General features: G+C 45.0%; 1 protein-coding gene across 2 annotated transcripts in view; it reads left to right on the plus strand.

The window, feature by feature from the left end:
• Window positions 1–24,961, plus strand: part of cdk17 (cyclin dependent kinase 17) — a 37,102-nt gene that overhangs the window by 3,003 nt on the left and 9,138 nt on the right. Inside the window, exons 1-4 of one of the 2 annotated variants that reach the window (XM_078101553.1) lie at window positions 8,848–10,078; window positions 17,954–18,098; window positions 20,205–20,369; window positions 24,718–24,851. In XM_078101553.1, coding sequence (XP_077957679.1) covers window positions 10,013–10,078; window positions 17,954–18,098; window positions 20,205–20,369; window positions 24,718–24,851 — 510 coding nt within the window. In that variant the 5' untranslated portion in view covers window positions 8,848–10,012. Of the gene's footprint in view, window positions 1–8,847; window positions 10,079–17,953; window positions 18,099–20,204; window positions 20,370–24,717; window positions 24,852–24,961 lie in introns of those variants that run through there. The other variant, XM_040172621.2, reaches the window with a different exon arrangement.

A 24,961-nucleotide genomic window follows, 5' to 3' on the forward strand; every position in this document is an offset into this window, starting at 1 on the left:
TTTGCCCCTCCTCTCTCTCGCTCTCTCTCGTGTTGTCATCTTAGATGAATGTGTTTGGGTGTTAGAAGGGATGTTTGGTCTTGTAGGACAACTCTTTGTGTGGTGTGTGTTTGTGTGGGTATCAGGAGCAAAGTGACTGGCCATTGGCCAGTGTATTAGACTTCTATGTTCTCTCTCACACAGAAGCACACTCTGCTTTAATGCCCAGTGTGGTTATGACATGCGCACGCACACTGTCTGCGTTATTCCAGTATGTTTTGGCACCACGTTCTCTCCAATTACCCACAGGATGAACGATCCTACCATGGCTTTTGTCAGGTTTGTGTGTGTGTCATGAGCACACTCACAGAGGGTTCAGTTGAGTGGAGATGGTCTCATAATGCGTCAGCTTGACCGGTGGCCTGGTTAGAGCAGATACAGACTCAGAGGTCCCACGCAGAGACAGACAAACCCGCGGCTCATTCATAAAGTGACTTCCGCCCTCCCGCGGCGAGCTCTCGCTCTGAATGCAAGAGGTGTCGTTTGGCGGAGAACATGCTGAATTATTCACACAGGCTGTAACACGTGGACCATGTTGACCCCTGTTTCCCCTTTTATTGTCTCTGGACGGAATGAGATATCCGGATCATGTTTTCACCACAAGGAATGAGATATTTATGTTAATAAGCGACGCTGTTGTGCTAATCTTTTATTTCTGATTTCTTCTGATGAACCTTTAGTTTACCCGACTTGACTTTATCCAAACATTTCAACTGGCTCCTTGACAAAACACAGCGTAGACCAAAAATGGCCTAATCTTGTTTAACCTGTCTCCACAAGAGGACTTTTAAGATTTAAGGAAAGCGTCTGCTTACAGTTCTTCCATTTTGCAGCTCAAGGGCCATATTGTTGGTCTGCACGGTGCATCTGAAATGTTTTTGAGTCTAAAAGTAGACTTGATGTGCTGACAAAAACACAAATAAGAGGCACAGTGTTGGTACAGTCAGCCGTAGCTCACAATCTGCTCTTCAGTACATCCCGTCCCACACAACTCTCGCCATCTGCCGGCCTCTCTTCAATCTTTGCAACCGCTCTCGTCAAAATCATAACAATGGAATTACTCAATGTGCCGTTGAATTTGCTTGATTTCCCAACTGTATTGGCAATCTTAGGTTTGCTGCCCCTTTAGCTGGCTTCTTGTTGTTCTTTGCCATCAGGCACAGGTGGGAGTGATGTTTCGACGCAGACACACAAAAGATTTTCCAGTGATGATTTTAGTTGAGGTTTGTAATTTATTGCAGGCAATTGTATAAACAGATGAACATACCGGTTGAACGTGCTCCTATTGATGGTGGTCTGTCTTCGTGGTCTGGTGAGAACTGTCTGGTGCTCCCCTACCTGTGCCTCGCTTCCTGTCACCTACGTCCCTTATGTACACCCAGGTGCACCTAATCACCGCCACCTAGTGTCCAAAGTGTCAATATAAATACGGTGTAACAAACAAAATATACTTTGCCAACAACAACACATAATGGCTCCTACACACCGGCCCCTAATTGTCTTTTATAACAATTACCAAAAAATAATAAGGGAATGTGTTGGCAATTAATTCTCTTCACTGATTCTTCGGTCTTCTTTTGAAGTAGTCATTTTTAGGGCCCGGGGCTCCAAAACTTGGAACCTGGTGGTATCTGATCCTTACCACCAGGCCTTACTAAATATCAGTTTCTTTAATCAGACATATCTTCGTTATTGGTCTTTCCAATATGTTGGTTTTTGTCTGAAGTCGGACGGTACGCACAAGGCCTTGTGCATCTGCTTTCGTCTCCAGTATTCTACCCATTAACCAGGAGCCTCGTGGTGCAGTGGAGTCGACCACCACAACTATGTCACCTGGGGCGAAGTTCCTTTTTACCTTTGACCACCGCTGTCGTTCTTGAATTAATGGTAAGTACTCCTGTGTCCACCTTTTCCAGAAGAGATCTGCCATGTATTGTACTTGTCTCCATCTGCGCCTTAGATACAAGTCCTCTCTTACGAAGAGTCCAGGTGGTAGTATCGGCTTGGTTTTCAACAGAAGGAGGTGGTTTGGGGTGAGTGCTTCCAGGTCCATTGGGTCCTCTGAGAGCTTGGTAATGGGTCGATCATTTAGAATTGCTTCAACTTCACAAATTAAAGTTTGCAATCCTTCATCATCCAGAACTTGTTGGCTAAGAACAGAGCGCAGCACGTTTCGGACCATGCGGATCAAACGCTCCCATACACCGCCGTGATGAGATCCTGCTGGGGGGTTAAAGTGCCATTTAATTCCCTTCTGAAGCATAGCTGTCTGGATTTTGTCCTGATTCAAGGCATTAAGTGCTTCTCTCAATTCTCTTTCAGCTCCAACAAAGTTTGTTGCGTTGTCTGATCTTAAAGACTGCACTTGACCTCGCCGACAAATAAATCTTCGTAGTGTATGGATGCAGGAGTCTGTGTCAAGAGTATATGCAACTTCGAGATGCACTGCCCTGCTTGCCATGCAGGTGAAGATTACGCCATATCTTTTAACAAGACTTCGTCCTCTTTTGATCGCTATAGGGCCGAAGTAGTCTACTCCTACGTCTGTAAATGGAGGCTTGTCTGGTAGAATCCTTTCCAGAGGTAAGTCTGCCATTTTCTGTTCTCCAACTCTTCCCTGCAGTCGTTTGCACACAACACAGTTTGTTATGATCCTTCTTGCTGCAGAGTTAGCTTTGATAATCCAGTACTTTTTACGGAGTCGGGACAGCATATGATTTCTTCCCCCATGGCCAATTTGTTCGTGGATATGTCGTAGCAATAGTGTGGATACGTGCAGGTCTTTTGAGAGAATCACTGGGTGCTTGGCCTCTTCAGGCATCGCTAGTCTACTCAGGCGACCGCCGACTCTCAGAAGTCCATCGTCCAACACCGGGTCCAGCTTGTACAGATGACTGCTTCTTTTAACACCATTTTTACCAGCCCCTAGTGTGGATAGTTCTTCTTCAAAGCTTTGCCTTTGACTGAAAGAGATAACAGCACGTTCTGCATGCATCAAGTCCTCGTGATTTAAACACTGTCTTTGGAGTGTTGCTTTAAAGGCGTGCATTTCCTTTAGTTGGCTGGCCTCGTCTTTTAAAATACTCACAGCGGTCTGGATCTCCTTTCTTTTTCTAGTCAGCAGTAATAGAGTTGTTTTTACTTTAAGTAGCCACGCTACAGCTGTCATTAGACTTTTCCAGGAAGAGAAATAACTCATTAAAGAGCTGGTGGGGTTCAACGGACCTTTCACAATGAGGTTACTTGTGATGTCTTGCTTGACTTCTGGATCATTGACAGAGATTGTGGTTTCCAAAAAAGGTTTCTGCCATTCCTTTTCTGGTTGATAGAGAAACTCTGGTCCTTTGATCCATCTCCTGCAGCTTAAGAAGCGGTTTGCCGTTAGTCCTCTAGAGGCTTCATCTGCTGGATTTTCCTTTGTGCTGACATATCTCCATTGTGACACGTCGGTAGCGTCCCTTACGAAGGAGATTCTATTTGCTACGAAGGTTCGGAAACGTTTTGTTTCGTTGGTGATGTATTTCAGCACTGTTGTGCTATCCGTCCAGAAGGTGGATTTGTTCAGCTGAAGCTGTAATTCTCTCCGAAGCATTATATCAACTTTGACAGCTAGAACTGCAGCAGTAAGCTCCAATCTGGGAATCGTTACTTGCTTTAATGGTGCAACTCTTGCTTTCCCTATCATGAAGGCAATGTGCACCTCCTTTTCGTTGTTTTCCAGTCGAAGATATGAAACTGTACCATATCCACTTTCGCTGGCGTCTGAAAAGTGGTGTAACTGTGCATGTCCAATTTGACCAAAGTTTGTGGGCTTCATGCAGCGGTCCACTTTTAACTCTGTCATGTTGTTTAGATCTGTCAGCCATTGTGTCCATTGTTGAGAAATGGTTTGGGGTATGTTTTCATCCCATCCAAGGTGTTTTCTACAGAGTTCCTGCATAATCAGTTTGGCTGGCAGAACAAATGGCGCCAGGAATCCCAAAGGGTCGTATACAGAGCCAACCACGGACAGGATGCCGCGCCTGGTGTATGCTCGTGAGGGTGCAGTCATTCTGAACGTGAACACGTCTGTCTCAACGCACCAGTGCAATCCTAGTGCTCTTTCCGTCGGCAGGTTGTCCTTGTCCAAGTCCAACTCTTTTATTTCCTTGGTTCGGTTTTCTTGTGGAATTGATGCCAATACCTTACGGCTGTTGCTGATCCACTTAGACAGTATGAATCCTCCCTTCTGGCAGAGAGTGGTCAGGTCTCTTACCATAAGAACAGCGCCCTGTTCTGTAGACATTGATTTCAAACAATCATCTACGTAAAAGTTGTTTTTTACAGTGTCTATAACCTCTGCTGGAAAGTGAGTTAGGTTATCTTCAGCGGTCTTTCTTAGTGCAAAATTTGCACAACTCGGCGATGACACTGCTCCAAAGAGGTGTACTTTCATCCGATATTCGACGAGATCCTGCTGCACGTCACCATCAGGCCACCATAGGAATCGCAAGTAGTCAATATGGTTGTCTGACACTTTGACCTGGTGAAACATTGCTTTGATGTCAGCCATCATGGTAACAGGCTCTTGTCTGAATCTGAGGAGTACTCCTATAAGTGAGTTGGTAAGATCTGGACCCTGTAGCAATTGTTCATTGAACGATGTTCCTTTGAAGCCAGCGCCGCAGTCGAAGACCACTCTCAAGGTTCCTCTCCTCGGGTGATACACCCCGTGATGTGGGATGTACCAGAGTTTCCCATCAGTACGATTCAGTTGATCCTCTGGTATCCTTTCCGCATAGCCGTTGTTAACCATTTCTTTGAGAAAAGTTGTATATTCTTTGCGAAACATCTCCTTTTTAACAAACTTGCGTTTCAGGCTTTGGATGCGTTGCTCTGCTATGCAACGGTTGTTTGGCATGCGGAGATTTTCTTGCTTGAAAGGTAAGTCTATACAATAGTGACCATCTGTAATTTTTGATGAGTGATTCACGATATCCAGGGATTTTATTTCTTCTCTGGACATTTCCTCTCTTTCATTGCTGCTTTCTTCATTGTAGTCATGATTGTATTGTTTAACCAGTAGCTCCTCTAAGTTCACGATGGACAGTCGGTTGACAGCAGCAGCAGGGCAGCCATTCTCATCCCTGCTGTTGTCTCCTCTCAAAGGACCATATATGACCCACCCCAATAGGGTCCTCACAGCGTATGGTCCATTGGCTTGGCTATTGACCACCTCCCAAGGTTCCAATGCCTTAGAAGCATTTGTGCCTATGAGCAGGTCAATGCCAGAATCTATTTCATGAATCTTGACGTCCTTCAAGTAAGGCCATTGCATCAGGTCTTCTTGTCTGGGAATGTTGAGCTTGGAAACAGGCATGATCTTATGTGTAAATACATTGGGCAGTTGTATGAAATCAGTTTTGTCCAGACTTGATATCTCTAAACCTGGGATATGATGACTAGTCACAGGTTTCACTTGGTTCATTGTACGTAACAGAATACTAGTCTTTTGTCCTGTTACATTCAGTCTTCTCATCAGGCTTTCTGTGCAGAAGGTGGCTGAGCTTCCATGGTCCAAAAACGCATACGTCTGCAACACAGTGTCTCCTTTGGGGGTCTTCACTTGTACTGGCACAATAGAGAAGAGACAGGCTATTTCACCGGCCCCAATATGCCCACATGTATGAGGTGAGAGAACAGCATTGCTCCCAATTGATTTTCCATCCAATTCTGTTTTCCTTCCTATGTCTCTTTGTTCAATGTGAAGTATTTCAGGATGATTTTTGTTGCAGATGTCACAAGTCAAACGACTATCGCAGTCTTTGCTCATGTGTCCTACCTTCAAACAGCCAAAACAGACTCCCCTTTTCTTTAAGAAGTCAATTTTTTCCCTGTGCATCTTTTTCCTAATTTGTGGACACCGCGCCAACGCGTGACCATCTCTCTCACAGAACAAACAGGAATTTTGAGGGTTGGTGACGGATACATTTTTCATTCCACTTGTCATTTTTTCTTGTATTGGCATTTCCACAGGTGTTGCAGTAGTTGCAAAACTGCTTCCTCTTGGTCTCGGCCTCTCTCTTGCTGTGACATAGGGTTTGACGGATGTAGTTGTCTTAGCATCCTGGATGTTCCCAAAAAGTGGATCCGACAATATCTTCACTTGTCTCTCCATGAAGTCTACCAAGTCAGAGAAACTAGCTCGACGTCCATGTTGTTCCTGGAGCTGACATGCCCTATTCCTCCACTTGTCTCTGAGCTTGTAAGGCAGTTTCAGAAGAATGGTCTTCATACTGGAAGCGACGTTCAACTCCTCCATATAGGTGAGTTGTTCCATTGCATTGCAACAACCTCTCAGGAATAATGTAAACGCTTGCAATGCTTTCACGTCCTCTGGCTTAATCGCTGGCCAGGCAAACGCTTTGTTCATGTATGCTGTAGCAATCTTATGTTCGCTACCAAAATGTTCTTTAAGCAGTTCTTTTGCTCTTTTATAGCCCTCAGCCGAAGACAAATGTTGACAGCTGTGGACTAAATCCTTTGGATACCCTCTGGTATATTGCTCTAGGAAATGCAGGCAGTCACTGTAGTCATCAGTCTTTCTTTCCACTCCTCTCTCGAATGCCCTGATGAAAACTCCATATTGCAAGGGATCACCATCATAAACGGGAATATCTCTTGGTGGTAAAGTAGAAGAGAGATTGTGTTTAGCTAGAAGAGAGGTTATGTCACTTTGCTTCTGAATGATGTGATAGATATCACCTTGATTATGATCATTATATCCAGGTTGTGTTAGAGGAGTCATATCCTGAGCTCTAACAGATGGTCCATCAGCGCTTTCCTTTGGCTGAACAACCTGTTGCTGGGAAGATGATTCTGTTCCTGTCCGCACATTCAGTCTTTGTTGCACTTGATCGGGAAAATAGGTGTTTGCATGTGGATTTTCTTTGACTGACCTTTTCCATTGAACAGTTCCTTTTTCCAAATAAGAGTTCATTCCGTCTGACACTTTTGAGCTATTTCTTGATTCAAGTACATTGATTTTTGCATTGGTTGCTGCCAGTTCAGTCTCTAGTTCCAGTTGTTCTTTCTTCCTTTTCAGTTGTTCTTCCTGAGCCTCCAGGTCGTGCATTTTCTGCAGAGCGGCGACCCGTTCCATGAGAGCAGCCTTTTCTGCATGAGCTTTAATGCGAGCAGAGGATGTTGAAGAGGCACGTGATGAAGAACTTGATTTGTTGCTTGATTTGGGTTTTGACACATTAGAAATACTGTCATCAGGTCCAATGTCATCTGTGATTATATTTTCGGCAATGGTATGCGTTGCATGCCATCCAACCTCTGAAAACCACACATTTACATCCTGTATAAAACCATCAAAAATTGTCATTTTTTGTTGAAACCAGTGATTTTGCTTTTCAAGTTCACTTTCAGGCAATGGTAACTTCACCAATGACTCATGACTTCTTTTGGCATCATTACAGAGGTTGATTAATGTAACCAAGTTAGATTGCACTTCATTTGCATTCCCTTTTGATTTCATGAGCTCTTTCTGAAACTCCATTGACTTCTTAGCTTGCTTACATTTCAAGTTTCTTGCTTTCTGACAGTTTTCAATGAACATTTCCAAACCTTTTTCAGTGTGTCTAGTAACCCTTTTTCCCTTTTCAGAATCCAATGCAACATTGCCATTTTGTGACCGAACGTCAGGACATATTTGTTTGTGATCCAGTAAACCGCACTGAAGGCAGAATGCGTCGTGCGGCTTATATTGTAGTGAGAGTCAACGAGATTCAGTGTTGCTGTTTCTGGTGCTATAGCTTTTCCAATAAAGCTTAGTGTTGCACGTACCTCCTCCGTGGTTCCTTGTTGTTTGGAGTTTCCAATCTCCTTCCATTAGCTCGCACAGGTGGCGTCAATCTTCCGTCGATTGGGCTGCCCGCGTCTGCCCTGGCAATCCTTATCCAGTTCCAATACCTTCACCGGCTCAATTTTCACTCATAGAGCGCAGTTCTCACTTTTGTACTGGCAATCTTAGGTTTGCTGCCCCTTTAGCTGGCTTCTTGTTGTTCTTTGCCATCAGGCACAGGTGGGAGTGATGTTTCGACGCAGACACACAAAAGATTTTCCAGTGATGATTTTAGTTGAGGTTTGTAATTTATTGCAGGCAATTGTATAAACAGATGAACATACCGGTTGAACGTGCTCCTATTGATGGTGGTCTGTCTTCGTGGTCTGGTGAGAACTGTCTGGTGCTCCCCTACCTGTGCCTCGCTTCCTGTCACCTACGTCCCTTATGTACACCCAGGTGCACCTAATCACCGCCACCTAGTGTCCAAAGTGTCAATATAAATACGGTGTAACAAACAAAATATACTTTGCCAACAACAACACATAATGGCTCCTACACCAACTCTTTCATTTTTTTGAGTAAGCCGTTTTGGCTCCTGCAGAATTCACATAACAGTGAGTTGTTTCTTTAATCTCAAGCAAGAATCTCTAATCATCCCTCTCTTCCCCACTGGGTTAACTAATCAGTCAGTGCCAGCAAAGAGCACCCAAAGTTCACAAGAAACAATCCCCAAAGTTGTGAAGCCCAGAAAGAAAAAATGCTCAGTCTTTGTCTTAATTGAACCATTTCAAAGGACTCCTGTTGCTGAGACGACCGGAGGTTTGTCCCTCTGTCCCCACTGAGGTTTAATGAATCTCTCGCTCTTCACCGCGTAAGCACTTAATTCATCTGAAAGGTCGGACCAATCCGAGGTCAGTATCGCCTGGTGGGCGCGCCCACTCGCACGCACACAAAAACAGACACTGTTAATCTGTTCTGATCAGATTAACGCATCACTCCGACGCGAGCAGTGACAACAGCCACAGCGGAACACACCGAGAAACTGGCGAAATCTCCTTGACTTTATCAACCGGAATCTAGCAGGTGAAGAAACCACAATGCAACACAGCGCTTTTTAATTGACCGAAGCTCCTGCAGGTGTGAGCGCCAGAGACTGAACTGGTGACTGGTGCAGCGACATCTTCCCTCGTCAATGCTGCGTGGTTGAACTGAGGCAAAAAGCAGAAAATGAGCTCCATGGTGTTTCTGGATTTGCCTACAGCGAAGGAGGAAGAGGAGTTAGCTTGGGCTCTGCATTGCTAATGGCCCCCAGTGTTGATATGACCTGAGTGAACTCAGCCGGTACTACCCTGCCCTTTTAAGAGAAATATGAAGACAACACTAGCAGTTAGTTAAATTAGAGTAACACAAAGACTGGAAACGGAGAGGAACGGCTACGAGGGGCTATGTGCCAGACTATTTCCTGGCTGGGCACAGTAACTTCCTGGAGCCCTGTTGTCAATGACGCCAAACCCGGGCCGTAGTCCAGCACAAAGCGCTGTAATGTAATGTGTGAGTGCATGATCTTTAGAGGTGTGGGTTGAGATATCTCATTGGACAGAGTTCTCCTTGTGCTAAGCTAAGCTATCTGACGGGTTCATATGGTTTTGTGTTTTAGTGGACGGACGTGATGGTGGTTTCAATCGTCATCTGACACTCATAAAGAAAACAAATAACCGTGTTTCCCCAAAATAAACTAATGACAATGTGTAGACTATTTTTCTTTTGTATAGCTTATATCTTTAGTCTACATAGCATTTTCCCATTACATAATAACGCTATGGGGTGTGTATTTAATAAGCGAACAAGTCCCCAGCCGACTCGCCCCTTTTTCTAACTAGTTCTCACACTATTTGTACTTATGTCAGATGAATTCAGGATTTTTAGAACGGCACGTCTGTACTTCTCAGAGTAAAGTACAAAAATAAGTCTATCTCTATGGAAACTGCAGTATCATATTGACACTATTGTAAAATAAAATCAACTTAAGCTGAAAACACTGTGCTGCGGACGAGCCTGCTGACCAGTTAGTGCTCCGTCTTTCATAAACTCCATCACAAGCACCGGGTTCGATCGAGCTCCGTGCGTCACCGCAGACGTCAGATGCGATATGTCGCATCTTCGCCTGCGGCTGGGACGTCCCACCTGGCCTTGACCCGAAGACAAGAGGTAGCCGTTACACGCACACACACACACACACACACACACAAAGGGAGCGAACATTCGTTCCCACGGGCCTCGGGAGGTGAATGATGATGGACTTGGTCGCTGGTGTTCAGGGGGTGTGTGGGTGGGGAGGGAGGCGTAAGACGGAGTATGCCCGATGGAGAGCCTTAAAACAGACAGAGGATGCGGAGGAGGGGTAATTACGGAGGGGTTGTAATCTACCATCCTCTTTGTCTTTGTGTTGTCGGGTGTGTAGCTGTTGTTGCTTTGATCTGGCGAAGGATCAGCTTTGCATCTGAACAGAACATTGCATCAAATTAGACCGTTTAATCATCTAATTGAGAAAATGGTGAAAAATGCTTTGCGATATGTTTATATATATATATATATATATATCTATATATATATATATATTAGTGTGTGTGTGTGTGTGTGTGTGTGTCCCCTCTTTAGCTTCCCTCTCCACTGGAATGTGCCATCTCCAGCTGTGTGCTTTGGATTTACCAACCAAATATCCAGACAGGAAAACACACATTCTTTGCATGTTGTGTTCATCAAACTGTGTGTGTGTGTGTGTGTGTGTGTGTGTGTGTGTGTGTGTGTGTGTGTGTGTGTGTGTGTGTGTGTGTGTGTGTGTGTGTGTGTGTGTGTGTGTGTGTGTGTTGGACGGACAGGAAGCTCGTCGTTAACCCTTGTTAGTCTGGTGTAGACTTAATGAGACGGACGAGCGTTATGCAACAGAGGAGGAGGAGGGTGTTGATTTCACAAGCACAATGGGCATTGTACACACGTACTGTAGTGGATCATTGCGGCAGGAGGAACGAAGCAGGGGTTAACAGCAGGTGGTCCGTCTATTATCTAAAGTCTTTTTGTTGCCAGGGAGAAAATGATTGCTAGCTTTTTAAAGCTGCAGTTAGCAAGTTTGTAGGACAACAATGTTGCACCGTTATGCCGTTACGCAGCGACGGCAAGTCGCTTGTTTGAACAGCTCCGTATTCATTGGGATCCAAAAACAACCACTTTCACCACACAAACAACATGGCGCCTGTAAGGTCCAGGAGCGGTGGGCCGTCGCTGCATATAGCCCAACAGTCCCGTTAGATACTGCTCGTATTTTAAAGCAAAACAGCCATTTGGGAAACCCAAAGCCGATTGATCACAAGCCAAATCATCTTCAACTTTTGAGAATTTTTTGGAGAGTTCGTTTCTCCTTTTGTGCCTTTTTATTTTGACTCTGTCAGGGTCCTCGCACACAGTCGTTAACGCAAAGGGAGTCCTAGGTAACATAGCAAGCGAGCAGTCTCTGTGGGATGGGGGGATTAAGAGGATAATCTATCTTGCGCACACAATATTTGTTTTGGTAATATGAGACGGGTGACCTCAAGCGAGATGCAGCATGCGCGCGTGCTTTGGGTGTCAGCTGAGTTCCCTGTAAATAAAATAAATATTTTCCCTGTAGGAGACAGCAGCTCACCGATGTGTGATTCGATTCATTGCCGTGTCCCTGATAAAGCCAAATGTGATGAGAGTTCATTGGTGAAAACCTGAAATAGTTTCTGCCACTCTAAATGTTTGTGTGCTCCTACGCCGTCCACTTGTCTGGTGGCAGCCGGCTAAACAAGGTAGCCCATGATTTTTACATTTAGCTTTTTCACAGAGAATCCAAGCAGCCCCGGGAGGGAGGTAAATTGACCCCTCCCTTGCGCTGGGTCTAACCTGAGGCCTTCTCACAGGTGGACATAGTTGCAAAACGTCCTGAAGCCTTGTAATCACGTCCTCAAATCCTCTGTGCTGGATTCCTGCAATGCAGGCGAGGCAGCAGTTCTACTCCAGGAGCCCTCTGGACGTCCACGCTGCTCCTAAACCTCTCGCTTGTATCTTTAATCTCATTACCAAGGAAGCATGGAAGGTGGATCGAGTGGTAGATATAGGAGCTTTGCAATTGGGCTCAGGTCCCTCTTCATCACCTGCGTTACTGTATCCTCATGCACGTCTAGTAAATTTTAACCTTTTTACTGGGAGCAGCTGAGCCAACATTTAAGTAACATGTGTTCACACTCTGTCTTTCGCCATGCATGTGAAGGCAATGTGTTAAATCAATAACATGCTGTCGTTTGTCGTGGTTATCGCTGCCCGACTCGGGTGTTTAATTAATTGTGTCGCAGGAACCGATTGCAGACCCTTTTAGATCAACAACGGAAAACGTTCAACCGAACACACGTAAGTTTTGGGATCGAGCAGCCACACAAACACACGGATAGTTCCGGAGCGGTGGAGCGACTCGAAAGACTTCACTTTGAATACGTCCCAGGAAAGGCGATGAAGCTGCTCCTCCTCTTTATCACCCAAGTGATATTATTCATTCATTGGCCATATGTAAAGTCCTTTTTAATATTAACATTGGAGCCTTTTGTGCTCTTACAGGCTCAGGGTTATTTCAGCTCGCCCCTTTGGCTCAGTCAGGCTGAAGCTTTTTCTTTTTTTTTCTTTTTTCCTCATGCAAACAAAGGGTCTTTCAGTGGAAAGCACCCACTGCCCCCGGGCCAGCAGCACTGATGCTGATTCTGTGTCTCCTCATAGCAGCACAAACACACACTTGTGACTGTACTCGGCAGGGTGCAGCTGACATGGGGCGCTCGTTTCCATAATCAGGGTGAAGACGTTGTTGCTTGATACAAAAAAAACAACCCAAAATGAAACGCATAATCTGAACACTAGAAATGCAGTAAATATATTTAGTCAGTGGACAACTGCAGTCTCCTGTTTGATTGAGACCTGTCAAAGCATCTACTGTCGCAGTTCTGGTTGTGAGAGGCATCAGGTGCAGGGATTCACGCCGCACCGAGGCTTTGGCTAGGTGACACCCTTTGTGGCTTGTGGTATTTGCAGCGGTGCTCTGATTGTAATGTATACCATGGTTATGAGGGAAACTCCACACGTCTGTCTCTTCCATCGCTACATGTGGGCCTGAGGCGGCGCAAACATTTGATCCTCCTGTGATGCCAGAACCAGACATTTTCTTAATGAGGCGCTTGGGGGTGTCAAAAGTGAGCATTCTAGTCATTTTTCCATTAAAACCTTTTTGATTAACACGCCTGTCGCTGTTTTGAACAAATGCGCGACTCCCAGGGTGCGTACTGGCGAAGCATGTGGGAGGAAACACTCAATGAGACACTTAGAGATAAAACACTCGCCACGATTTGTATTATTATACAGTTTGCAGAGAAAGCAAAAAACAATTTCCTTATTTGATAACCGAACATACAGAGGATGTTTGGCGTGGAGCCGAGCTGATGAGTCAAACACCATCTGCTCGCACCCCCCCGTTTTGTTTGTTCACCACGTCAGTTATTAAAATCAAAATCAACCATTTCTGTATGTTGTCAGTGGCAACTCAGCAGGGACTTCTCTGCTGGCTTAAACATCATCCTACTATAAACTTCATTTTAGTATATTCTCTTTATTTCTTAGTTTTCCTCTTGGTTGCGCTACACGCCTTAAGTCGAGACTTGGAGGGTGGGCCCTTTTTAAGTGAGAGTTTTTATGCAATCATATTTCAGCCGTCATGTGTTTCCAGGGCCCAAGAGATCTGCCCGTAGGCCTTCAGAATCAAGACCGCAATCAAACGGAACTGTGGCGTTTAGGGGTGGGAATCTCTTGGCACCTCATGATTCGATTCCCGAGGTCAACGATTCGATTCTAAACCGATTATCAATTCTAAACTGATAAAACGATTAGCGATGCATCTCGATTTTCTAACTTTTCTCAAATCTGAGTTTGCTACTCAGAGGTTGCTAATCACTTACCTACTTTATTTGATAATTAAAGAAAATCAACAGATGAATTACCTTCTCTAATTTTTTATACGGGAAAAAACATTTGTCACAAATATGATTTTCTATCAACAATGCAAGAACCAATGCAGCTTGCATTTCAACACAATATGGAAGTAGCCTATGTAAAAAAAATGTTAAACAGATTCATTTTTCTTTTAAATGAAGAAAAAGCTGCTCTTAGTCTCAGACCGGTCTGTATTTGTAAAATACAGTAAAAAAGTCCAAATCTGTGAATATCTTGCCAACTTTCAATTACGGAACGACTTTTTGGAAAATCGAAATAATGAGGTAAGATATGCGCAGGCTCCTCCATAGTTCGGTAAAGTTGGCAAGATATTCAGATTCAGACTGACGGACCGGTCTGCGAGCTGGACGCATTGCTCTTAATGTGCCGGTAATGATGGTAAATGATGGTTGGTAAATGATGGTTGTAGCTGGTTGTCATCTACGGTCCACTACGATTACCGAAGTGGGGGCGTTTGTTTTTTGACAACGTTTTATCTCATAATTTCGACTTTCTATCCCCTTTCTTTAGTGTGGAAATGGGCTTCTATAGTTGTGTGAATGCATCACTCCAGCCAATCCAAAAACGGGGTTTGTAACCAATCAGGTGTAGACCATGGTGACTGGCTCCGCCCCCTTACTGTCAAACAGACTAACCTCGCGAGTGAGGAAGTTCACGCTCCGCGAGCGAGCAAATATCTCACGCGAGATGGACTTTTGCTCGCGTGAGACAGGATTTTTTTTTTTTTTTAATTCCGATTATTAACTTTTCTGAATCGAGACCGAATCGTTCTAGAGAGAATCGAGAGAAATCGAAAAATCTTTTCCCCCACCCCTAGTGGCGTTAACCAATCACGTTTCCAGTTGCCGACACCGGGGCCAGCTAGCCGTAGTCAGCACGTGCACGCCTTTGGATTGAATGCGCACCAGTGTTGGGCGGAGCTGTGCCGAGCCAGCAAACTCAACCGGATGACCCCGAGGTGACCTGAACAAGCTCACTTGTGTAGATCTACAAGCTGGTTATTTTCAACCCACAGTGGCTGATTGATTTGGTCGCAGATATACTTCAAACAACCTTTTCAAGACTGACTCCTCAAGAAAAGTTAGACATTGTGGGAAGAGGTCGGCCAACCCCGACGCTAGCTTTTCAATCATTAGACGTTGTGGTCATTGTCAATCGCCCTTCACCGGGCCTCACTTAGGTTTTGTCACCACAGCCCAACGACCAGCTTTAGCAAACGGGGGTTAGAGGAGCACGGGGGAACTTTATGGTCCTGTGGAGCACACACTTGATAGGCCAACTTAAAAAGTTAATGCTGCGAACTCCCAAATCTGCCATTGACACCAGAGGCAGCGACCAAAAGCCGAGCTAGTGTAGAGTTGAGCCCCTTCGCTCTGTCTCTCTCCGCAGCATGTACATGCCTGCAGTCACACTGGTGATTTCATGGCTCTCAACCAAACACAAACGCTCCATTATGGCTCTTTAGTCTGAAATAAACTCACTTGCTTTTGCCTATTACTTTCCTCCCTCCTCGTTGTGTCTCCATCCTCCTCCTCCTCACAAATATTCTGAATTTGCGTTGGATGGAATTTAGGAGAGGAGGTATAATGCAATGGAGGGAAGAAAGGCGTGGACTGGAGATGGGAGTGTGTGTGTGTGTGTGTGTGTGTGTGTGTGTGTGTGTGTGTGTGTGTGTGTGTGTGTGTGTGTGTGTGTGTGTGTGTGTGTGTGTGTGTGTGTGTGTGTGTGTGTGTGTGTGTGATTATTAGGTCGGTAATTAGACCTCGTTGCCTGTTGTCTCCCCCCTCGCTCACCCTTTGAAGTTTCCTCTCCTGGAATACCCGCAAGGCGGAGGGGGTGGGAGTTCTCGGGAATGTGGGTCAAATGTGTGTGTGTGTGTGTGTGTGTGAAATTCATTTGTTGGAGGTGATAATGATGACTGTCTCATATTTCTTTTGATGTCTCTCTCTTGTCGGCAAATCGCTTGGATACCCCCCCCCCCCCTCCCTCTCCCCCTCACACACACACACACACGTCACATGAGTCTCTTTGTTTTGGTTTGTTCCAGAGATAAAACCCGGCTCTGTTGCCCTCCTCAGTAAGGGAGACAAAGCGCACTTATCTCACGCGTGGTGAGTGTGTGGGTGTGTATGAGGGGGGGGGGGAGAGAAAGTGTTTGTGTGCGTTTGCTAGAGAGGGCTTCTCCAGTGCCGTTATTTTGTGTGTGTGTGTGTGTGTGTGTGAATGCCGATGGGGTTAGCATGACACACTTCCGCTCTAAAATTGGGCTAATCACACTCCACATGAGTCACTGGCCAACACTTTGTAGATTAGCTATATATTGCACATATATTGCATTATATATCTACATCTCGTGCCACTTTACTGCTGGAAGGGATTAGTCAGACATTTGGCTGTGTTACTGTTTGCTGCTGTTCAATCTTTCCATTATTCTTTGCACCTTTTTAGGACAAGTTGTCCTTGTTGTAGGTGTTGAGCCTGGTTTTGAGTGTCTTTTCCGATAGCTGTCTCCAACGACAACCGATGCTGAAAAATGTTGAATTGATCATTAATGCCCCTAGTTTGTGCATCGTCTACGTGCAAACCCGGTGTGACACTAAGCAAGTGAACGGCATCGGCAGAGAGAGTGTGTGACGAAGACCACGGACTAATGTCTCGCTTGCTCACCTGCTGGTCTGAGTGGAGGTGATTAACGTTGAAGCTAGCAACCCGGGGTGACCTCAGGCGGCTGGACTTCTAAGTCGAGCCATCAATTCTCCTTCGAGGGACGAGGCGCTCTTTTATGTTTCTGACGTTGCTGCTACGTGGCAGCGTGGAATCGGAGGCAGAGTGGGCTACAGAAGTTTATAATTGCAATTTGCTGTCCAACAAACCAAACAGTTATCGGTTACGAATAATTTATACCAACAAAAATGTTTTTGTGGACACAACTTAGTCATACAATATGTATTAGTAAGAATACAAGCTAGAGTAAAATCTGTAAGACTTGATGTCTAACTCGTACCTAACAATTCCTATTCATGAATTAAATTAGGTCGACTGCTAAGAAATTCAGGTCATATCCTGCCCGAACACACACGCAAACCTACATCCGCACGCATTGCACTCTCATTTCCCTTTTATAAGTGTGTGTGTTTTTGTATCATAGGTTCTGATGACTGGGTTGTCTGTCGCTGTGAGGTTTCCCTCATACGACGTCCTAACACTGATTGATGACAAGTCTCTCGTCACGCAGTGCCGTGAATTGCAAATTGGCAAAATGGGGTGTGCGAGCAGATGGTGTCTCCTGAGTACGACTGCACTATCGACTTTGAGAGAGGACGAGAGGGAGGGGGAGAGAGAAAGCGAGACGGCGGCGGCAGGGGTCACTTTGTTTTGGTCTGAGGATCGGGGGGGAATGGGCGGGAGGCTTCCTCCACTACTGTAGAATGGCCGGTACACACACAACCACACGCAAACATGCACAACTATGTGCGTGGGGAGTTGACACGGCAGCACAATGAGCAGGGACCGGCTTGAGGCATATCGAGCAAGGTGCTTCCTGTGACCTGGACGACTGCTGCGTCAACATAGGCGCACTCGTCTGGCATCCGTTTGTGTGTGTGTGTGTGTGTGTGTGTGTGTGTGTGTGTGTGTGTGTGTGTGTGTGTGTGTGTGTGTGTGTGTGTGTGTGTGTGTGTGTGTGTACGTGTGACTGATTTGACTCACTCCCCCTTCAATTAGTCATTCATTTCTCCTTGTTTAAATGTGTGAATGTGTGTGCAAATGAAAACAGCTGTGTTCGAGATCGTGATATTCATCCTTTATTCATGCTTTATTCATGTGCTGTTCAATCATTTTCAGTATTGGATTAAAAGCAGCTTTAAGTTATTCATAAGCTGAGATATTTTGGATTGTACAGAGGCTTCTGGAATCCCCAGACACACACAATGAAACCATTCCTCTAAATGTTGCTTGCAGTTGTCTGTCTCAGGTCCGACTAAAGGTGGACTGTGTGTCTCTGTGTGCGTCCCACAGGCTGCACGCCGCCCTGCTATGGAGAAGATGAAGAGGATTAAGAAGCGGCTGTCGTTAACGCTGCACTCCAGTCAGACCATCGACGAGTCGCTGTCTGAGCTGGCCGAGCAGATGACCATCGACGACGGAGGCACCAAGGACAACGGTACCAAATCCACTATATTCAACTCTTAAGCCTAGTTTATGCTTCTGCGTTTTCACAGGGACACAAGGAAACGCAGACACAAGAGTCCCTTGCGTGTCCCTTCCGTGCCTTTTCAAACGTGCTTGCGTGCGTCGATCCATTTTCCTAGGCTTGCGAAGCAACGCAAGCCTCCCGCAGGGCACAAGGCTGCGATTGGTCTGCTAACTACATCCTTTACGGAGTCTCACATTTCCGTTTTCATAGCACAATACCGCCATTTTTAAAACGAAGAATGTTTACGAGAGAACGGATCATATTGAAGATCTTTTGTTGGAAGAAATGCGTAAATATGACCGCTTCTACAAGCCGTCATTGGCGGACTATAAGGACGTGCGGATGGCTTCTGATTCATGGAGGGAGATCGCCACAAACATCAGTCTGCCGGTCGAGGGGAACAAAGTTGGCGGAAAATACGGGACAAATGTGTCTGCGATGAAACGCAACAGTGGCGATGCACGGGGCAATAAAGTGTATGATAAATAAATAAACAAACCAACAACTTGCAACACATGCAACACACGCAAGACTTTTAGAACCATGAAATGAAACGAGTGCGTCGACACAACGGTGCAAAAAATAAATAAATCAGAAAAGATTTGTATAGCATATAATGCATACATACATACATATAATGCATTGATCTGGGAAGTAATAATTAAGTAGAATCACCAGCGCATTGGCATTTTTTATTTCATTTTGTGAGTGTAGGATTCTTTGAGCCTTTGGCAGGAGGGCGGCCACTTAAGCCAGCCACTTAAACACACACACTTTGTGGGAGGGGGGCTAGGCGTTTAGGGTGGACGCGTGCTCACTGTCCGCTGGTGCAAGCGTCGGGTGCACGCATACGGGCGTAGGTGTTGGGGCAGAACTACTGTTTGCTTATGTGTGTGTGTGTATAATATATATATATATATGTGAGCACACACATGATTATCTAACACTCGGACGGTTTTAGCATCGCGGTACGGTTCGTCTCCAGTATGTTGACGGTGTGTTAGTCACATTAAAGTGATAAACTGCCACTTGTGATTGACAGCTGCCAGAATAAAAGTACACTGAATGCTTCCTGCAAACTGATTTGATATGAGTTGTTCAATCGGCAAGTGTGGCTTTTATGAATGGCCCAGTGAATATATTGAAATACGAGACACGTTGTATCCTATCTACTGCCGGTTGCTGAAAGGATTCCTCTCAGAATCCACGAAAACCCCGGCTAGCCGAGACATTTTACCTCCTTATGTAACTCATCCTAAACTTGTTGTTCTGATACAACTGACAACCACCTGCAGAGTGCATACCGTTACAATGACTCGTGGGACCATGGCACGGTCTGTCGCCTCCGCTTTTAGAAGGTGGGATAAAGTTGCCAGGAGCAGAAAGGTCAAGCCACACGTTGTGAGAGACTTGTGTGCCGTCTCATGCGGTTCACAACGGGACTATTTAAGAGCTTTTCACAAGTGTGCTTCATCTGAACTCTTGACAGTCTTCTGTGATTGGAGATTTGACCACTTGTTGGGGCCCCTGACTGAGGCTAATATTTTCCTTATTAGTCGAGTAACATCATTGCCCTGGATTTGACAATCCTGCTACTATAGATGCAGGCAGTTGGCTCAGATTGCCAAAACGAAATTCAGTTGTTGTCAGCTGTAACTAGGTGTTGGGAATAGAAAGGGATGCAGATTTAGTCCTCAACTCGCTCAAACGTATATTCTTATCATTCAATTTCCTTGTAAGCAGCACAGTCTCCCCGCCAGTTATTCAAACCTGACTTGGTGCAACATTACACAGCTTTGGAGAATATTTGATTACATTTCTCACAAATTTAGCTCGATGTTTGTTATTTTTGGATACTTGTACTTAAATGTCAAATAATGTCCTGTGGGTTTAAAGGACGCTCGACTGCACAACGTGTGTTTGAAATGAAGAGCGCACTGCGGCGGGTTGACGGAGATGATGTTTTAGTTTCGTTTCATGTTGATATTCGATGTGGGGTGATGAAGATTTGCGAAGATGTGACTGCAAACCCCTGATTCATCAACCGGTCGTTGTTGTTCCGTTGTGTTTCAGAGCCCTTCATGAGGAACGGGCGCCCCCCCACCTCGCACAGCATGCACTCCTTCCTCCACCAGTATACCGGCTCCTTTAAGAAGCCCCCGCTCCGCCGGCCGCACAGTGTCATCGGCGGCACCCTGGGGTCCTTCATGGCAATGCCTCGCAACGGCAGCCGTCTAGGTGAGACACACGCGCACCCTTCAGCACATGTTCTAACACTCGCGCACCAGGAAGGAAGTGACTAGTGAAAGTGCAGATGGCATCCGGGAAACCAAAAAAAACAAAACGTGTTGCGACCCTGACATTTTCCGTCCTGCTGCTTGTGGAGAGCACACTTGAAATGACGGGATGTCTCCATCCGCGGGGGACAGATGCACTGGGGATTCAGTCACTCAGGACTCTGTATCCGGCACGAGCTGATTCAGATCGGCAGTCTGAGATTGTGATGCAGGGGGAGGGTGAAACAGACGTTTTGTTTGGTACCAAAATCTACCTGCCAATGAGCTTTCTAAATATTCAGTCCAGTGGGCATGCGAGCCACAACACTGACGAGGCTGTGTACAACTTCACAAAAACACCAGTGTGCTGTACCCTCTTTAAATTGTAGTATTTTGAAATTGTTTCCTTACTGCTAAACACCACGTCAGAATACTGACCGGTGTTTCTTGCCAGATTCATAACTGCTCTCATAAGCCGCCGTAATCAGTGTGTTTGACTCAATGTTGTAGGTTATACCCCTGGAGTAGTGGAATAGTGTTCATTATTTCATTAATAACGTGGGCCCTGATCGATGCTTCTTGAAGCATATTTTCGCGGCCGGGAGGGGGGAGAGGGGGTTACACTAGAGAGGACCTGTCGAGTGTCGCACTGGACCCTGGCCTAGATAGAGGGACTTGGATCCAAAAACAGGGCAGCTAAGTAGGACATCGATGTACCACATACTGCTGCTATTCTCTATGTGCTTATTAGCAGAGCTGCTAAAGACTGCAAAGAGAACAAGCATGGAGAGAAACCGATCATAAAGTCAGAGAATAAGTACAGAATACTCTCAAGAAGGCGAGGGAAGGATGTTTGGAGAAGGACCGAAAGACCAAAAGTGGGTGGTGGATCGAATCGTTCAAGGTTTTTGAAAAGAGGAAGAAGTGAGGCAAGACGAGATAAGAGACGTACAACAACAATATAGGGAGATTAGAAAACAGCCTTCAGGGTTTTTGAATCAGGTTTGGCTGATGACGGGATAATGTGAAAATATTATTGCGAGCGAAAGAATTTAGGAGTTTTTGGAGGAGATGACGGGATAAAATAGGTGGAGATAATGAAAAGGAATGCAAAAGTAAAAGTAGGCTGAAAGGAACGGAAAGTAGGACAGATGAGATCATTTGCACAGGTAGCAGCCGCAGTCAGACCGGCTGAAAGACACGACGAGTTATATCAGAGCAACGGAGACATATGTAGAGCAAAAAAGAAAGAATGCTGGTAATGGGAAGTGAAAGAAATTGGGGAGGTTTGTTAAGTAAGGCAAGAAATGTGACCGCGGACAACACCAGAGATAGAAGTCACCAAAAAAGGGAAGAGCAGACTAGAAAATGGTGCGAGGATGAGTCGTTTGCAAGATGGTTACAGAAAGAAAGTTAGGAGGAAATGTGGCACTTATGGGGAAAGTTATTGAAGGACAATGAAGACTGGAAGACAAGGTTATTTTTCATAGCTTGCATTGAGCACATTAAATGTGTGCATGGAAAAAAAACACTACTCCTAAAAAGGCATTGGATGGGTTAAATACAGTGGTCAAACATGTCAGGGGCCTATCTGTTTTATAATGATAGCAGTACAACTCCATATCCATCTGCTTGTGCATGTACAGGCTCGTTTAGGTATAGAGAGGAGCCCCAAGAACGCCATATACGGTCAGCCATGTCTCTGGAAGTGCTAGCAGCTGTAACGTGGTGTTAATTGTTAGGAACAGAAAGTAGCAACCAAGAAAGATTAAAAAAAGAGGAAAAATATCACAGACAATGAGATTAGATTTTTAATGTTAGATTCCGGTTGCCTTGGCGTAACCCGTGGTTACCAGGAGGTACCAGCAAATGCGGCGTATTGTAAAGTTCCTAGAAGTCTAAGAAGAGCTACAAAAAAATACAATGGTAGAGTGATTGATCTGCTCACAGTGCAGCCAAATAAACTCCTGCTGTTTTTAAAGAAAAAGGTCAGTCAATTATTAGCTGATTTCCGTCAGGCCACGAGCAACCGCAGGCTCATTTCCTACTGTACATGACATGTGACAGCAGAAAACAATAAATAAATGTTAGTTCTACATCAAATGGCTCACTCCAACTTCTTGTTCCTTTACTCCCTTGCAAATATAAAAAGTTATACTTGAAAAAAAGGGCTGTCTATAACTGCTGTCTTTTTCTTTCGATGCGTTTTTGATTATAGCCTCAGTGATGAATACAGCGTGGGATGGTTCATGAATAAAAGCCATGCTGTATTTAGCCAGTTCTCTCGATCTTGAGCAGGACAAATGTTTCAATGGCAGAAACATAATTGATCTTTGTGGCAGCAGAAGAATGAACAGTAAACTGTGAGGCTGAAATCACTGAAATAGAATCATGTATTTGCATCATGTCCTGTGTGAATCCCACACATGCTCATTTAAGGCGCTGGGTGGGAATGGCAGACCCGCCGCTATCATTGACAAATAGAGGGAATTACAGAATGTAAATATATTGAGTAGCTCCTGCTGAAAATTGTTGACCATAAATGTGTGTAATATCTCTATAATTTTAACTTATCATACATTTTTTTCCGAAATAAAGGATTTTCTTGTTTCCTAAATATAAAGAGCCCATTTGACAGTCCGCCATTGATACTCATATTAATGTTATGACAAGTCGCAGTATGACCACGAGTCTGTTGGTCCTTGCGGTTAGGAGAAATGCTCAATGTGAACACGCTCTCAAGCATGAGTAGAAATCGACTTTCTGATTGCACAGTATACAAAACAGAGTTGTATTGACTGTTCAATAGTCATTGACTGCTGTCTCCTCTTTGCGGGTTGGCGGGGGCAGCCGCCTCAGCAGCAAAAGGCTTTTACAGCCATACCAGTCTCTTGCGGGTCGCATTTTGAACCTTTTTTTGTGGTTCATAAACAGACATCCATAGAAAAGTGGTGATGATCTGGAGCATCTGCAGATTACTTACAGATGCTAATTTTGTTATGATCGGTGGAAAAGTGGAGGTGGATGAAGGTGGGGGGGTTGAAAAGGCAAAGGTGAGAAGAATAGATAAAGAAATGAGGAAGGATGTGGCACAGATGGAAACCTTGCAACAATTTCCTGTTCCTCCCGTTTTTCTTCTTCTTTGGACCTCCTTCACCTTCTCCTACATCTTGTTGTACCATTTGTTTTTCAAGCAAAACAGAGAGGACAAGTTTCTTCAATTTGTTATTTGTTTATTTCAACTTGGATTAGAACACCCTGAAAGTTTTTCATGGAATTTCTGCCCAGCGGTATTGGGAACAACACACAAACGGCACCGAACCAACGGCCTATGGCCGGCGTTGGAGACCTCCGGTAGTATACAACGTTGTTCCTCTCTCACCAAAGCCAAATAAGCAGCAATCAAAACCTCGCAACAATCATGCGTGGAAGGCCGAGTCACAGGTGGAATCAAGCGGGTCAGCCCCCAGAGGAAAATCCTGAAAATGTTTTGGGTTCTAAAAGTGGATCAGTGTCTGAGAAGACTTTGTATGTTTAGCGCCGGCAGGTTCACATTATGGGGCAAAATGTTCTTCTGGGTCCGTAAAGGATAGAAATAGAACCTAACCGTGTGAAGAGAAGTCAATAAGCCACCTGAGTAGAGTAAGAGCTTTGTTAGGGTTCAAAAACACAATGATTCTCTCCAAACATCTTGACTAAGAAACAATAATGAATTATCTAATGTGTGATATTTTGAGAACTAATCCGCTTTGTCTCGTTTGAAATAATGGAAAGACTTGATTTACATCAACAAAAGAATTGTTTCTCCCCTCATTTCTCTGCTCTGCCTTCACGTCTGATGACAGACGGCATGCTTGGAGGCTCTGATACCCTGATGACAGAGACCTGCTCAACCAAGGCTACTCATTCACTGTGCTTGTGCGCACGCGTGTTTTAAGAGGGGAGTGGGGGTGGTTTGTACATTAGTGTGTTTGCTCCTGCTGTTCTATGACAGTAGTGGTAGTTTCATTGCCCTGGTGGAAGTGGTGCTGGTTAGAGAGCTTAATATTTGGGCTCCAGGGGTGGTGTGCCTGAGCAAGATTGCAATCGGTAGAGAGAGAAACGTATGTGCATTTCATTACATCTTCAAAGGTGACTGGGGTTTGAGGGCCAGAAGTAAGCTAACGTATTCGGATCAGTATATCACTATAGTGTGTTATAAACTACTTGTGTTTACATCGTACTAAAGAAATTGTAAGTATAAGCTGTAATATCGTTTAAATAGATTAAAACACTCTTTAAAGCATTGTGCTGCTGTCATTCGGTTTCAGATATTGTGCACGAGAACTTGAAGATGGGCTCTGATGGGGAGAGCGACCAGGCGTCGGGGACGTCATCAGACGAGGTTCAGTCTCCGACTGGCGTCTGCCTGAGGAACCGCCTCCACCGGAGGATTTCCATGGAGGCGAGACACACACACACACACACACGCTGCTCACTCACCGCAAATAAAAAGCTGACATGGCACTATTCCACTCTTCACCCCCTCTCCTTCTGCTCTGCTCACGTTCTCTG

Source organism: Gasterosteus aculeatus, chromosome 4, assembly GCF_964276395.1.
Source record: "Gasterosteus aculeatus chromosome 4, fGasAcu3.hap1.1, whole genome shotgun sequence".
Classification (NCBI taxonomy): Eukaryota; Metazoa; Chordata; class Actinopteri; order Perciformes; family Gasterosteidae; genus Gasterosteus; species Gasterosteus aculeatus.